At 47.1% G+C, this 14,371-nt stretch overlaps 1 protein-coding gene across 1 annotated transcript in view; it reads left to right on the forward strand.

Annotated features, from left to right (window-relative positions):
- Positions 1-14,371, forward strand: part of ABCA13 (ATP binding cassette subfamily A member 13) — a 351,879-nt gene that overhangs the window by 233,078 nt on the left and 104,430 nt on the right. The window contains exons 47-49 of the mRNA XM_070368866.1: positions 1,782-1,897; positions 6,931-7,087; positions 11,446-11,699. Of these exons, the coding sequence (XP_070224967.1) occupies positions 1,782-1,897; positions 6,931-7,087; positions 11,446-11,699 (527 nt within the window). The remainder of the gene's footprint in view (positions 1-1,781; positions 1,898-6,930; positions 7,088-11,445; positions 11,700-14,371) is intronic.

Below are 14,371 nucleotides of genomic sequence, written 5' to 3' on the forward strand. Positions count from 1 at the left end.
TGCCCGCTTGGGGCCAGGCCGCGTCCTGAAGGCTGACCCTGTGGGACCACGACACAGAAGCATGGAATCGGGAGTAACTGCTCCGCGGTCGTGTGTCCAGAGGGTGCAGAGCAGGCGGGGCAGTGCCAGTTGCCCAGTACTGGTTCAGGGACCTCCGTGGCTGCCCATCGCCATGCCTGCTATTTAATGATGCAGAGTGACCCTTGCTTCCAAGAAGGAGAAGGGGCGGGATGTACCTGGAGAGCATAAGAGCAGGCAGGAGAGACCCAGAGCCTCCCCCTTCCTGAAGTCATGAGTCGACTGTCCTCCTCTCCCTCCCACTAACCGTGGCTCCTCTACTCTGGGGGCATAAGTCAGGGAGCACTGCTTTCTTCTCGGTTTCCCACCTCCATCCAGTCATTCCCCACCTAGTCAGTCACTCATTTAATGGAGGCTTTTGAGGTTTTGCTCTGGGCCAAGGTGTGGCTCAGACGGTAAAGCCTCTGCCTGCAATGCGGGAGACCTGGGTTCGATCCCTAGGTTGGGAAGATCCACTGGAGAAGGCAATGGCAACCCACTCCAGTACTCTTGCCTGGAAAATTCCATGGACAGAGCAGCCTGGTAGGGTATAGTCCAAGGGGTGGCAAAGAGTCGGACACAACTCAGCCACTTCACTTTCTTTACTCTCACTTTCTTTAAGGTGTGTCTGAGGTGTTGTGGACAAACCATGAACAGAGCAGAGAGGGTCTCTGCCTGTAAAGAACTTGTGTTCTTATGGGCGGGAGCAGAAAGCAAGTAGATAAATACAAATAAATACACAGGATGCAATCGTCTTGAGACTCGGTTTGTCAGAGGTGTGGGAGAGGGCCACTGGACAGAGGGTGACGAGATCAGAGCTGTGGTCTGACGCTTCAGGAGGGGCACTGCTGCTGGGGGGTTTTCCACGGGTTGTCAGTCCTCGGGGGCTGCTCCCTGCAGGAGGGGTTTCTAGCCTTGGCTCTTAGTGTAGGAAGAAGCTGTGCGTCCTGGCAGGGGCTGGGTTCCTGCCCTTTCCCGTAGGAGGTGGGTGTGGGCGGTGTAGACATTAGACGTTTATCTCGTGGCCCCTCTAGAGGCTGGAGTCCCAGGTCCCGGCGTGGGCAGGGCTGGTGATACTCCTGAGGCCTCCGTCCAGGGCTGGTGGACAGCCGTCTCCTCCCCACGTCCTCGCTCTGGGAGCCTGTGTCCTCATTTCCTCTCTCTGTAAGGACCCCCACCCGGTGGAGTCAGAGTCCATCCTCACGACCTCATTTTACATGAATCTCGAAAGGGACATGTTTCAGTCCCAAACTGTGACTCTCCAGGCCTGAGTCCACTGCTGTAACCGTGTGCTGGGCCAGACAGGACACAGGCTAAGTGGGAGCCGAACCGAGAGCTTGTGGTCAGGCGTGCGTGCTCGGTTACTCAGTCATGACTGACTCTTTGCGAGCAACCCCGTGGACTGTAGCCCTCTAGGCTCCGCTGTCTATGAGGATCCTCCAGGCACGAATACTGGAGTGGGTTGCCATGCCCTCCTCTGGGAGATCTTCCCAACCCAGAGGTCTAACCCAGGTCTCCTGCTTTGCAGGCAGATTCTTTCCTGTCTAAGCTGCCAGGGAAGCCCAAGAATACTGAAGCAGGTTGCAATGCCCTTCTCCAGGGCGTCTTCCCGACCCAGGGATGAAACCCGCATCTCTTGTGTCTCCTGTATTGGCAGGCAGAGGTCAGGAGATGGTGATAGACAAACCCTTGTGCTAACAGGCCCTCTCCTCTTCATTTCTCAGCTCTTTTACTTGGTCTCCGTCTGCCTGTGTGTCTCTGTGATCATGGCCTTCCAGCTAACCGCCTTCACTTTCCGGGAGAACCTGGCGGCCACGGCCCTGCTGCTGGTACTTTTCGGGTATGTGATGGGACGCGTGGCTGCAGAATTACGGCTTGTTTTCTGAAGGAGAACCCCCCGGGGCAGCTTTGAACCTGCTGCCGGCTTCATGGTTTTCTCTCTTTCCAACCAATTACGCTGTTGCTTCTAGGGGCACGGAGCTGAGCAGCCTGAGCAGGACGCCTGGCGCCTGCTCACGGTTGGGGGGCAGTGATGGGGACAGCTTGGCCCCATCTGTCTCAGAGCCCGTCATTCCGTCTCTGATGCTCCTCTGGGGCTCAAACACACCACCCACTCCGCTCCGGAGCTGTCCTGGAACTCATGAAGCTCTACGGCTGCCGTATTTCTCCCTCTCCTGGTCTCAGAAGTTTGGAAATGTTTTGTCTAACTTCTGTCTCTTTATTATTTTTCTCACAGCATCAAAGTAACAAAAGCAGAAAAATCATTTTACAAATTTCTCCTTTGTACACACTGATCAGGATCCTTGCTAGCAGTCCCCAGAGTGTATCTGCCAGGCAGCAAGAATGCATAAGATCATCATTTGACTCTAGATCTAGGCTAGGTATGTGAGAGATGCTTGATAATAGTAGGGAAAAAATTAACTTGTGACTCACTGGTAAAGAAGCCACCTACCTGCCAGTGCAGGAGACATGGGTTCAATCCCTGGATCAAGAAGATCCCCTGGAACAGGAAATGACAATCTATTTCAGTATTCTTTCCTGGAAAATTCCATGGACAGAGGAGCCTGGAGGGCTACAGTCCATGGAGTCGAAAGAGTCAGACACGACTGAGTACACACACATGCACACATATACACTTATATGTGTGTGTGTGTGTGTGTGTATATATATATATTTTTTTTTTTAACAGAGCATTCTGCTTTTATCTAAGCCAAAGTTTATAAAATGGTTTTTACATAGATGACAGTTGTATCAGCAATTCAGACTTTTCAAAGCATCTAATTAGGGAACAGTTATATCCTTACTGGGATGGATAGATGAATAGATGAGGGACAAAGAGAGAGACAGAGAAACCTTAAGCTAAGAATTCTCTGCACGTTCATGACAGCAGCACTTTTCAAAGGATTTCAGGAGACTCACTGGTCTCTTCGGGTTGAGGCACAGCCATGGGCCCAGAGAGGGACATGTCAAGTGGAGGGTCCTAGGTGAGGGGGACCCAGAGGACCTGGAAAGGTGACTCAGGCCGGTTCTGGGGGGGAAGCACAAAGCAGGGACCCACCAGGCTCTCAGGTGACATCCCAGGGCTGGTTCAGTTTTTAGACAGGTCCTTCCTCCACTGGAGCCCAGGAATTTGCAGGACCCTGACACGGTGACTCCCCTGAAAGAGGAGAGATCCCTGGGGCCCCAAATGCTACCACGTCCCCTGAGTGCCCCAGTGGACAAGCGTGTTGACTGACCCCTCCTGTCCACAGAAGGAGCCCCAGAACCACCTCAAAAAGGCTGATCCCAGAATAAGCTGAGACCCAAGAACACAGTCAAGCATTAAAAGGGGCCGTTTGTTTGGAATCTGGAAAAACTAGGGATTGTGTAAGTGATCAGAGTCTCATAAGATATAATAGGAAAACATGCCCAGTTACAATTTTCCTTTTTCTTTTCTTTCTCTCTATAGAGGAAAAATCAATATTTAAGCTGGAAAGGGAGAATAAGCATCAAAAAGTAAAAAGAAAGTAAACCTAAAAATCTCAGAGAGAAAAGAGAATCTAACTTATATAAAAACATGAAACCTTAACCACTATTTAGTGCACATTTAACACTAAAGGATGAGAGCACAGAATCCTGTTCCACGTCTTGGAAAATTCCTGCTGTGTGGGGGGAGGGGCCAGTTTCAAGGGAGTAAAACCCCGTAAATGGGAGAATAATGGTTAGCAGGCCTCTGACCTCCAGTGTTAAAGTATTAAAATGGCATTATAGTTTAATAAAAAATGGAGGATGTTAGAAGCTACCATAGGTTTCATTAAAAATAGGTTATGCCCTTTGTGTGTGTGCTCAGTTGTGAATGACTCTCTGCGACCCCAGGGACTGTAGCCCGCCAGGCTCCTCTGTCCGCGGGATTCTCCAGGGAAGAGTACTGGGCTGGGTTGCCATGCCCTCCTCAGGGGATCTTCCCAACCCAGGGATTGAACCCACGTCTCCTGCACCTCCTGCAGTGGCAGGCAGATTCTTTACTACTGAGCCACTGGGGAAGCCTGCTGAGTGGCACACAGGCTCTTAATTCCCTGACCTGGGATGGAACCCGTGCACCCTGAGTGGAATCGCAGAGTTCTAACCACTGGATGGCCAGGAAGTCCTTGAAACAGTAGTTTTAAGTTGTTGGGGAGGGAGTGTTGGCTCATTCTTGGAAGGAATTTCACAGCAATTACAGCTGCCTCCCACAACTGGCTCACAGACTGCTGCTGCTCCTTGTGTTTCGGTTAAAATCTGCTCTGGCTGCTGCTGTCTCATGTGCTCATCCAGAGAGCCGCACAGCGGCAGGGTAGCGCTTGTTTATGTCCTGGGGGACAGAGAAGGACAGAGAGTGGCCGTGTGGGGCTGAACGTGAGGCAGGGCTGCTCTCTGTATTTCAGATGGAGACCATGGAGCCATGACCTCTTTGGTAATTAATTTAGTTTATTTTAAAATTAATTTTTATTGGAGTATAGTTGATTTATAGTGTTGTGTTAGCTTTCGATGTACAGCACAGTGAATGAGTTACGCATACGAAGCTCCAACATTTTGGCCACCTGATGTGAAGAGACAACTCATTGGAAAAGACCCTGATGCTGGGAAAGATTGAAGGCAGGAGTAGAAGGGGGTGACAGAGGACAAGATAGTTGGATGTCATCACTGACTTGGTGGACATGAGTTTGAGCAACTTCTGGGAGATAGTGCAGGATAGGGAAGCCTGGCTTGCTGCAGTCCATGGGTTTGAAAAGAGTGAGGCACGACTTAGCAACTGGACAACATATTTCCACTCTTTTTAATATTCTTTTCCCATATAGATCATTACAGAGCATTGAGTCGAGTTCCTTGTGCTATACAGTAGGTCCTTATTAGTTATCTATTTTTTACATAGTAGTGTGAATTTAGTTCAGTGATCACTAATCATTGAACTGTTTGATGCAACAGCTAATTAAGACCAGTTGCATTAAAGCACTTACCTTCCTCTTGTGTGCTCAAAACTCATTTTCTTCATGCCTGAATTATGAGGCAGACTGTTGACAGAAGTTTCTAACATACTGTATGATTTTATGTTTAATATTAAACATATATAATATTAGTATTTTCTGAAATACAAGGATGTATTTTTGATCCAGGGGCAAATACCATAGCTTTCATGTGGATAAGGAATTACACTCAAATCTAAAACTATTTCAAGAGCCTGCTGAGCCAGGGAGAGGGACTTCAGAGTTAAATGGTAGCTGTATTTTTAGTTTTTAAAGGAACCTCCATACTGTTCTCCACAGTGGCTGTACCACTTTACAATGGAATGTTACTCAGCCAATAAAAATGATGAAATGATGCTAACATTGCAGCAGCATGGATGGACATAGAGATTGTTCCGGATGGAGTAAGTCAGACAGAGGAGAAATATCGTATGACGTTCCTTCTGTGCAGAATCTAAAAAGAAATGATACAAATGAACTCCCAAAACAGAAACAAACTCACAGACTTAGAGAACAAGCTCCTGGTTGCCAAGGGGGAAGGACAGAGGGAAGCGATAGGTATGGAGTTTGGGATTGGCATTACGCGCGGCTGGGCTTACTAGGTGGCGCTGGCGGTAAAGAACCTGCCTGCCAAAGCAGAAGACTCAAGAGATTCGGGTTCGATCCCGGGGTCAGGAAGATCCCCTGGAGGAGGATCCAGTACTCTTGCAGCCCACTCCAGTATTCTGGCCTGAAGAATCCCGTGGACAAAGGAGCCTGGTGAGCTACAGTCCATGGGGTCGTAGTTGGACACTAGTGAAATGACTGAGCACACACGTACACACTGATATATTTAAAATAGATAACCACCAAGGACCTACTGTTTAGCATAGGGAACTCTGCTCAGTGTTATGTGGCAGCCTGGGTGGATGGGGAGTCTGGGGGAGAGTGGATCCATGTACATTTGTGACTGAGTCCCTTTGCTCCACCTGAAACTATCATGACATTATTAATCAGCTCTACTCCAATATAAAAAAGTTAAAAAACATTAATAAACATTTTTTTAAAAAGTCAGTGACTTCTCTGCTGGCGTCCACATTGAGGTACCAGCTTCCTTTGCTTGGTGGGGTAGGTGGGTTGGGGAGGTCACAGGAGGAAGCCGAGGGGAGTCAACCGTGAATAAATCCTGGCTCTGTGCTCTGGAGAAGGAAACACGAAGAGGTGTTTTCCTGTGAGGAACCTTGTGGGTGTTTTCCTACAGCGTGAGGCCGTCTGAAGCCTGTGGGGGCCACTTCTGGGCTTCGCTGTCCACTGCCCAGCTTCGGGTCACACAGAAACGACTCCCACTTCAGCTCCACGTCCTTTCCAGCTGTGGGTTCCCAGTCAGGCATCTGAGCCTTGTCAGTGCTGTGGTAAAACGGGGCCACGGCTCCCACCTGGGGGGCTGTAGGAGTGGGGAGGTCAGAGCACACACTGGAGGCATAAGGCATGAAGCCCGTGAGGGCACCCCAGAGAGGAAGCTTTCCATTTTCATCTGAGGTCCTCTTTTTGTATAGCGTTCTCCGCTTGTGATAGCTTTAATTCTCACTCTGACAAACAGGTGTCATGTCTCTTTGCTGAGAAGCTGTGAGCGAGGAGCAAGGCCAAGCTCGCCCCACCGGGTGGGGGAAGTGGGCCTTTCTTTGGCTGATGAAGCTGCACGCCCAGGCCTGGGTTTGACCCAACCCAGGCTCTGATATTACGGAAAATGCGCTTCATCTTTAGAAAATACTGCCAGCTTTATTAAGTCAAGTGTGCTTCTGTTCATTGAGGGAGGAAGACTAACCAGCCAACAGCATCTCGTCTATGATTCAGTCTCTAGAGAAGGAAGAATTGCAGGTCGAGGAGCACGGCTTTTCACTTTGCTTTTCAGGTATGCCACTCTTCCCTGGATGTATCTCGTCTCGAGGATCTTCTCCAGCTCGGACGTCGCTTTCGTCTCCTACATCTCCTTGAACTTCATCTTTGGCCTCTGTACCATGCTGATGACGGTCATGCCCCGGCTGCTGGCCATCGTCTCCAAGGCTCAGGTCTGTGACCCTCTGCATGGCCTCCCAGGGGCGAGGGGAGGGAGAGAGGGTCGACTCACCCCGAGACCATTCCTTTTCCAACTGGGCTTCACTGCAGATGTGCTGGTGTCCACTGTCTTTACCTCCAGAGAGAGACAGGGACTCCACTTAGCAGAAACATCTGTGCCTTGACACGCAGCAGATCCAGGCTGGCAGCCGCAGGCAGAAGATGAGTTGTTTGTGCTCCTGCTTCCTGGGTGAAGGGCAGACTGAGCAGTGCATTCACGGCCGCATCCCTGTTTGTGGATGAATGACCGATCGATGGTTGAAAGAGTGGCTGTTTGTGTGAAGTGTGTCCTGTCTGGGCATCATGGGAACAGGGCTCAGACATTCCTGTCTTTGGGCTCGGATGCTCCGGTCTGGCAGCCCACTCCAGTACTCTTGCCTGGAAAATCCCATGGGTGGAGGAGCCTGGTAGGCTGCAGTCCATGGGGTCACGAAGAGTTGGACACAACTGAGCGACTTCACTTTCACTTTTCACTTTCATGCACTGGAGAAGGAAATGGCAACCCACTCCACTGCTCTTGCCTGGAGAACCCCAGGGACTGGGGAGCCTGGTGCGCTGCTGTCTATGGGGTCGCACAGAGTCGGATCCGACTGAAGCGACTTAGCTGCAGCAGCAGACCATACTCTCAGGCCACAGCGGGTTTGGATTTTCCAGGTGATTGTGCCCTCTCCCCTTGGAGCCCTGGGACAGATTTAGATTTGCTGCTCTCAGAGTTTTGGAGCAGAAGGCTTCCCTGTTACTGGACTCCTGGCCCAGGAATATTTATCCGGGTGAGGAGGTGCCTCTCTCAGGGAACCCCTTCCATCAGGCTGTCTGTATCGGGAGGGCCACTTCGGGGTTGTCACTCCAGCAGGTATCAGGGTCCAGTGGAACCCAGCAGTGCTGGCTACCCCCTCCCACCCGCTGACTCTTGTTGGGCCAGGCTCCTCCTTGTGAGGCCTGCTGGGTTTTGTCCACAGTAACTCATCTTCTCTCTTTCTCAGCCTCCCCTGGGCTGCCTGTGGGGATGGACTTCAGAGTTTGAAGCCTCCTCTGCCTGTCTTTCCACACTTTCCCTTCTTGGCTCTGGCCACACCGTTCTCTCCTGACTTCCTACTGTCTGTGTGGGCCCCGTTCCTCACTAGTCCTGGCGTTGGATCCACTCAGAGGCTGAGAAAACAGCCCCAGAAAGGCCCAGTCTGGAGGACAAGCTGCTGGTCAGTGTCCAGCAAGTTGGAGGCTGAGCTCCCTTCCTGTGCCCAGACGCACTGGGACATGATTGATTCTACAGCAACAGCTTGTGTTCTTTTCCTCAAGTTTGTACAGAAGCAGCGAGCTCTGTAAACAAGCGTTTTTGGATCCAATTGAAGGAAACAATTTATTCTGGTGATTTTTTTAGATCTGTTATTGACACTAATCTGTATTAGTATGTCTAGACTTTAAATAGCAAACTAGCAGAACGATTCATTGACTTTAACTCGAGAGAGCATTGAAGTTAGTGGAGGCAGAACAGAGCTTCCTTGTCCCCATCAGAGCGCTGATATACCATGGATCTCAGTCATGAACTAAATGGGAAGACAGGCAGATTCGAGGTAGACAGTCCCTGCCCTGGGGACGGGTCACAGACAGAAGAGGAGGAGGAGGGGTCTTCTAGACCTGCAGAGCAAACCAACCCAGAGTCTTGAGGTCCTGAGACTGAGGTCAGTGGGATGCCTTGTTCCCTCCCGTTATAAACAGCTTTGTTCACTTGGAGAGAAATCTGCAGGCAGTAAGTTGTTTGCAAAAAAATGAGTCAAGCTCAATTGTTAACAGATAACAAAAGGCATTTCCTTGCTGTTGCTGAGGTCTTTTTTTCCCTTTGCTCTTTATTTTGATATGCTCCACTTAAAAAGATCAACATCATAAGTGGGTGATTTTCAGATATTCCTTTGTAAGTTCAAGAGGTAACATATTCCTATGAAAACATGACATAAGATGAGAAAGGGGACTAGGTTTTCAGACCAGTGCCAGAGACCAGTACAGCTGGTATTAACCACTATGTAGACAAACAATCGGAGAAGGCAATGGCACCCCACTCCAGTACTTTGCCTGGAAAATCCCATGGACGGAGGAGCCTGGTGGGCTGCAGTCCATGGGGTCGCTAAGTCGGACACAACTGAGCAACTTCACTTTCACTTTTCACTTTCATGCATTGGAGAAGGAAATGGCAACCCACTCCAGTGTTCTTGCCTGGAGAATCCCAGGGATGGGGGAGCCTAGTGGGCTGCCGTCTATGGGGTCGCACAGAGTTGGACACGACTGAAGTGACTTAGCAGCAGCAGACAAACAATACTGTTAATGTGAGCATTTTAGTTTTGACCAAGTCACAGTTTATAAGCAGATATGCACAGAAAAGGCATTTGGGACTCTAATTCAGGCTGCGGCGCATCTGTCTCTCCCACTGCGGAGGTTCTCTTTTGAGGGATGGGGGATGCAGGTAGGTGAAAAAATCATAGTTTTTTTTTTTTAATGTTTATTTATTTGGCTGCGTTGGGTCTTGGTTGCGGCACGTGGGATCTTGGTTGTGTCGTGTGGATCTTTCATTGTGGTGCACGGGCTCTCTAGTTGTGGTGTGCCTACTCAGTAGTTTTGGCTTTTGGAAAAAACTCATAGTTTCAGTAATTTATGTCTCTACTTTATCAATCTCCAATTGATAAAGTAGAGACATTATGAATCAGACACTTGTGAATTGCTGTTCTGTGACTTTGTGTGGCTACACTCAACACATGTGGGTTATTTACCAAGTTGGTGTTATGAGTTGCAAATAGCTTCGTTCAAGTGGTAAGAGATAGTGTGTGACTTTCTTGCAGTCAGATCTGAGTCCTCACCATTAATTAATTATTCCCTGAACTGTCAGATCCTGAGTTAAAAGCTATAATAGTCTTCTGTTTCCATCTTGTTAAAACGGAACCCTTTGAAGTCATATATTATTTGATCCAGGGACATAGTTTTATGAAAAGTGGGATAATAAGCCCCTTTAGGACTGCTTGAAATCTGTAAATAGTGGTAGTTGGTCAAGACTTGAACCAAAGGATCATTAAATGAGCCTTTCATGTTTTTCTCATGTCTGCATGCAAAGGACAGTAAACTGTGATGTAACAATACATGCCCCCCAAAAGTCATTTTTTGCTTTATTACTCTTATTTTTCAGCTTATTTTTTTATTGAAGTAGAGTTGAGTTACAATGTTGTGTTAATTACTACTGTGCAGCAGTACAGTGACTCAATCGTATGCATCTGTACATTCTTTTTCATGTTCTTTTCCATTATGGCTGATCACAGGGTACTGAATGTAGTTCCCTGTACCATACAGTGGGGCCTGGTTGTTGATCATTCTTTATATTGTAATAGCTTGCATCTGCTAATCCCAAACTCCCTCTCCACCCCTCCCCTTCCCCCCTGCCCTTGGCAACTGCAGATCTGTCCTCTATGTCTGTGAGTCTGTGTCTGTTTCACGGATCAGCTGATTTGTGTCGTGGTTTGGATTCCACATATGAGTAATAGCATATAACATTTGTCTTTCGCCTTCTGACTTGCTTCACGTAGTGTAATAACCTCTAGTAGCCTCCATGTTGCTACAGCTGGCATTATGTCATCCCTTTCTATGACTGAGTAATGGTTCATTGTGTGTGTGCACCACATCTTCTTTATCCCTTCATCTGTTGAAGGACATTTCGGTTGTTTCCATGTCTTGGCCATTGTAAATAGTGCTGCTGTGAGCATCGGGGTGCATGTATCTCTTCAAATTAGATTTTCACTGGATATGTGCCCAGAAGTGGGATTGCTGGATCATATGGTAGCTCTGTTTTTAGCTTTTTAGGGAATCTTCGTCCTGTTTTCCATAGTGGCTGCACCAGTTTACTTTCCCACCCCAACAGTGTAGAAGGGTTCCTTTTTCTCCACACCCTCTCCAGCATTTGTAGACTTCTTGATGATGGTCATTCTGACTGGTGATATCTCATTGTGGTCTTGATTGGCATTTCTCTAATACTTAGCAATGATGAGCATCTTTTTATGCCTATTGACCATCTGTATGTCTTCCTCAGAGAAATGTCTCTTTAAGACTTCTGCCCAGTTTTTGATTGGGCTGTTTGATTTTTGGTGTTGACCTAAAAGCCTTTTTTTTTGGATTTTCTATTGTCCTTGAACCACACTAGTAGAGACAACTCATTGTGAACAGCCGTGAGTTTACATTGTAAGGGAACACTGGATGGTATTGGCTGTAAGATTGAGGGTTTTGTATGTCTTCTTTACGAAGAGCTCTCATTTTGACTTCTCTTTCTTTCACTGCACAGAATTTACAGAACATCTATGACGTCCTCAAGTGGGTCTTCACTATTTTCCCTCAGTTCTGCCTGGGTCAGGGGCTGATAGAACTCTGTTACAATCAGATCAGGTACGACCTGACCCATAACTTTGGCATCGACTCCTATGTGAGCCCATTTGAGATGAACTTCCTGGGCTGGATCTTCGTGCAGTTGGCTGTACAAGGCTCGGTCCTTCTCCTCCTGAGGGTGCTGCTTCACAGAGACCTCTGGCTGCAACCCAGGTACGTCCTGCAGGGCTCGTCCTTGATGGAACTAGTGTCTGAATAAAGATGGAGCAGCAAATCCATCCGGGAGGCTGCGGGACAAGAAACATTCTGAACAGTGTCGTACCCACACCTCATAGTTAGGGTTTGACAGTTTTTGTTTGCTTTGTTTTTGTTTGTTTTTTTCTTTTCATTGGTGAGTTTCTGACATTAGGAAGGGGAATGACAAAAGAAAAGATGTCAACCTCTGAGATAATCCACCCAATTCTTAATTGGGTGAGATAATCAACCCAACCCATTAGTCACCTTAATGAATTTTCCTTCTTACAATTGCTCAGTTTTCCTCTTACTCTGATTGTAGCACCTAGGGTGAATTCAGTTGATCCCATAACATACTCTTGACTTCCCTGGTGGCTCAGATGGTAGAGAATCTTCCTGCAATGCAGGAAACACTGATTCGATCCCAGGGTTAGGAAGATCCTCTGGAGAAGGAAAGGCAACCTGCTCCAGTATTCTTGCCTGGGAAGTCCCATGGACAGAGGAGCCTGATGGGCTACTTTCCATGGGGTCTCAAAGAGTTGAACATGACTTAGTGACTAACACTTTCACTTTCATAACATAATATCATTTTGTGGCAAAATAGCATCAACTCCTAAAAGCAGGTGTGTAAGAAAGTCAGTGCTGATAACCACTTGCCCTTTGAAGATCCTCTTGTTCAGTTCAGTTCAGTCACTCAGTCGTGTCCGACTCTTTGCGACCCCATGAACTGCAGCACGCCAGGCCTCCCTGTCCATCACCAACTCCCGGAGCTTACCGAAACTCATGTCCATTGAGTCGGTGATGCCATCAAGCCATCTCATCCTCTCTCATCTCTTTGTCCTCCTGCCTTCAATCTTTCCCAGAATCAGGGTCTTTCCCAATGAGTCAACTCTTCACATGAGGTGGCCAAAGTATTGGAGTTTCAGCTTCAACATCAGTCCTTCTAATGAACACCCAGGACTGATCATTAGAAGGACTGATGCTGAAGCTGAAACTCAATACTTTGGCCACCTCATCTTGAGTTGACTCGTTGAAAAGACCCTGATGCTGGGAGGATCCCTTGTTATTAGCACTAAAAATGTTTTATTTAATTACTGTTATTCAGTAATGGTGCTGATAATGTCCTCCTCTTTGTTAGGTGAGAATGAAAGTCAGTAGCCCAAGGGGTGTGTGTGTATATGATGTGTGCTGTCCACGTGAGTTTGTGTGTGCCCATGTCCACACAAACACATTCTTATACCCGCATCTCTATATTTTCAATAGGATCACAAGTGGTTTTGCAAGGATGTGTGAAGTATTGACAGATAACACATTTTAAATATTAAGCAAGGAGTGTACTTTCTTATGTAGGGTCCACAATGGCATGTCTCTCCCTCTGTAACCCTTGTGGCCTGAATCTGTGGAGTTGCTCTAATAAAGGGATACTTCATGGAGAAAGTACTAATTAGGACTATATCACAGGAGAAACTGTTAAATATTATAGACCTAGTAGTAACACTCCATGATGATTTCCTTATAGAATTTCTCCCCCTCAGTCAATTCATCAACATACTTCCTTTAGAATCTGCTAAAGTGGAGAACCATTTGAATAGCCATCACAAACCTCTCTTGAGTTAGCCACAATCCCTCTGGAATCTAGATTTCCAATACTGGCAGAGGTTGAAATAGAATTCTGTGTGTCTTTCAAATGTAATTGGTCCTGTATTCGGCCCTCCATAGTTTAATCTATTTTAAAACTTATTTTGTAGAAACCCCTTCAGCAGATTTCAGGGTATTCAATCCTGCTGCAGCATCAAAAGATTTTTCTGTAAAGACTTTGGGTGTTACCTTACATGAAACCCCATGGACTGCAGCATGCCAGGCTTCCCTGTCCATCACCAACTCCTGAAGCTTGCTCAAACTAATGTCCATCAAGTCATTTGACGCCATCCAACCATCTCATCCTCTGTCATCCCCTTTTCCTCCTGCCTTTAGTCTTTCCCAGCATCAGGGAATTTCCAAATGAGTCAGTTCTTTGAGTCAGGTGGCCAAAGTATTGGAGTTTCAGCTTCAGCATTAGTCCTTCCAATGAATATTCAGAACTGATTTCCTTTATTTATTTATTTTTACTTCTCTGTACATACTTTTATTAGAATCACTAGTGAAATACATTTTATTGCTATTTGGCAATGATGATGCTTATCAATTAAGGAAAATGTTCTACCAAACACACTAATTGACAGGTTTGATCTCCTTGCAGTCCAAGGGACTCTCAAGAGTCTTCTCCAATACCACAGTTCAAAAGCATCAATTCTTTGGTGCTCGCTTTTCTTTATGGTCCAACTCTGACATCCATACATGACCACTGGAAAAACCATAGCTTTGACTAGACGGACCTTTGTTGGTAAAGTAATGTCTTTGCTTTTGAATATGCTGTCTCGGCTGGTCATAGCTTTTCTTCCAAGGAGCAAGTGTCTTTTAATTTCATGGCTGTGGTCACCATCTGCAGTGATTTTGGAGTGGAAAAGTATAAGTGAAACCAAATATTAGAATAACGTCCTTGTTATCTGCAGTAAATAGTCAATATTTGTTGTTCTTTGTCATTGTGAAGGTTACAGAATCCAGAAATTAAATATAACTTAGACACTGGGTTACCTGTCACTCCATTAAGA

This window comes from Bos mutus, chromosome 4 (assembly GCF_027580195.1).
Source record: "Bos mutus isolate GX-2022 chromosome 4, NWIPB_WYAK_1.1, whole genome shotgun sequence".
Classification (NCBI taxonomy): domain Eukaryota; kingdom Metazoa; phylum Chordata; class Mammalia; order Artiodactyla; family Bovidae; genus Bos; species Bos mutus.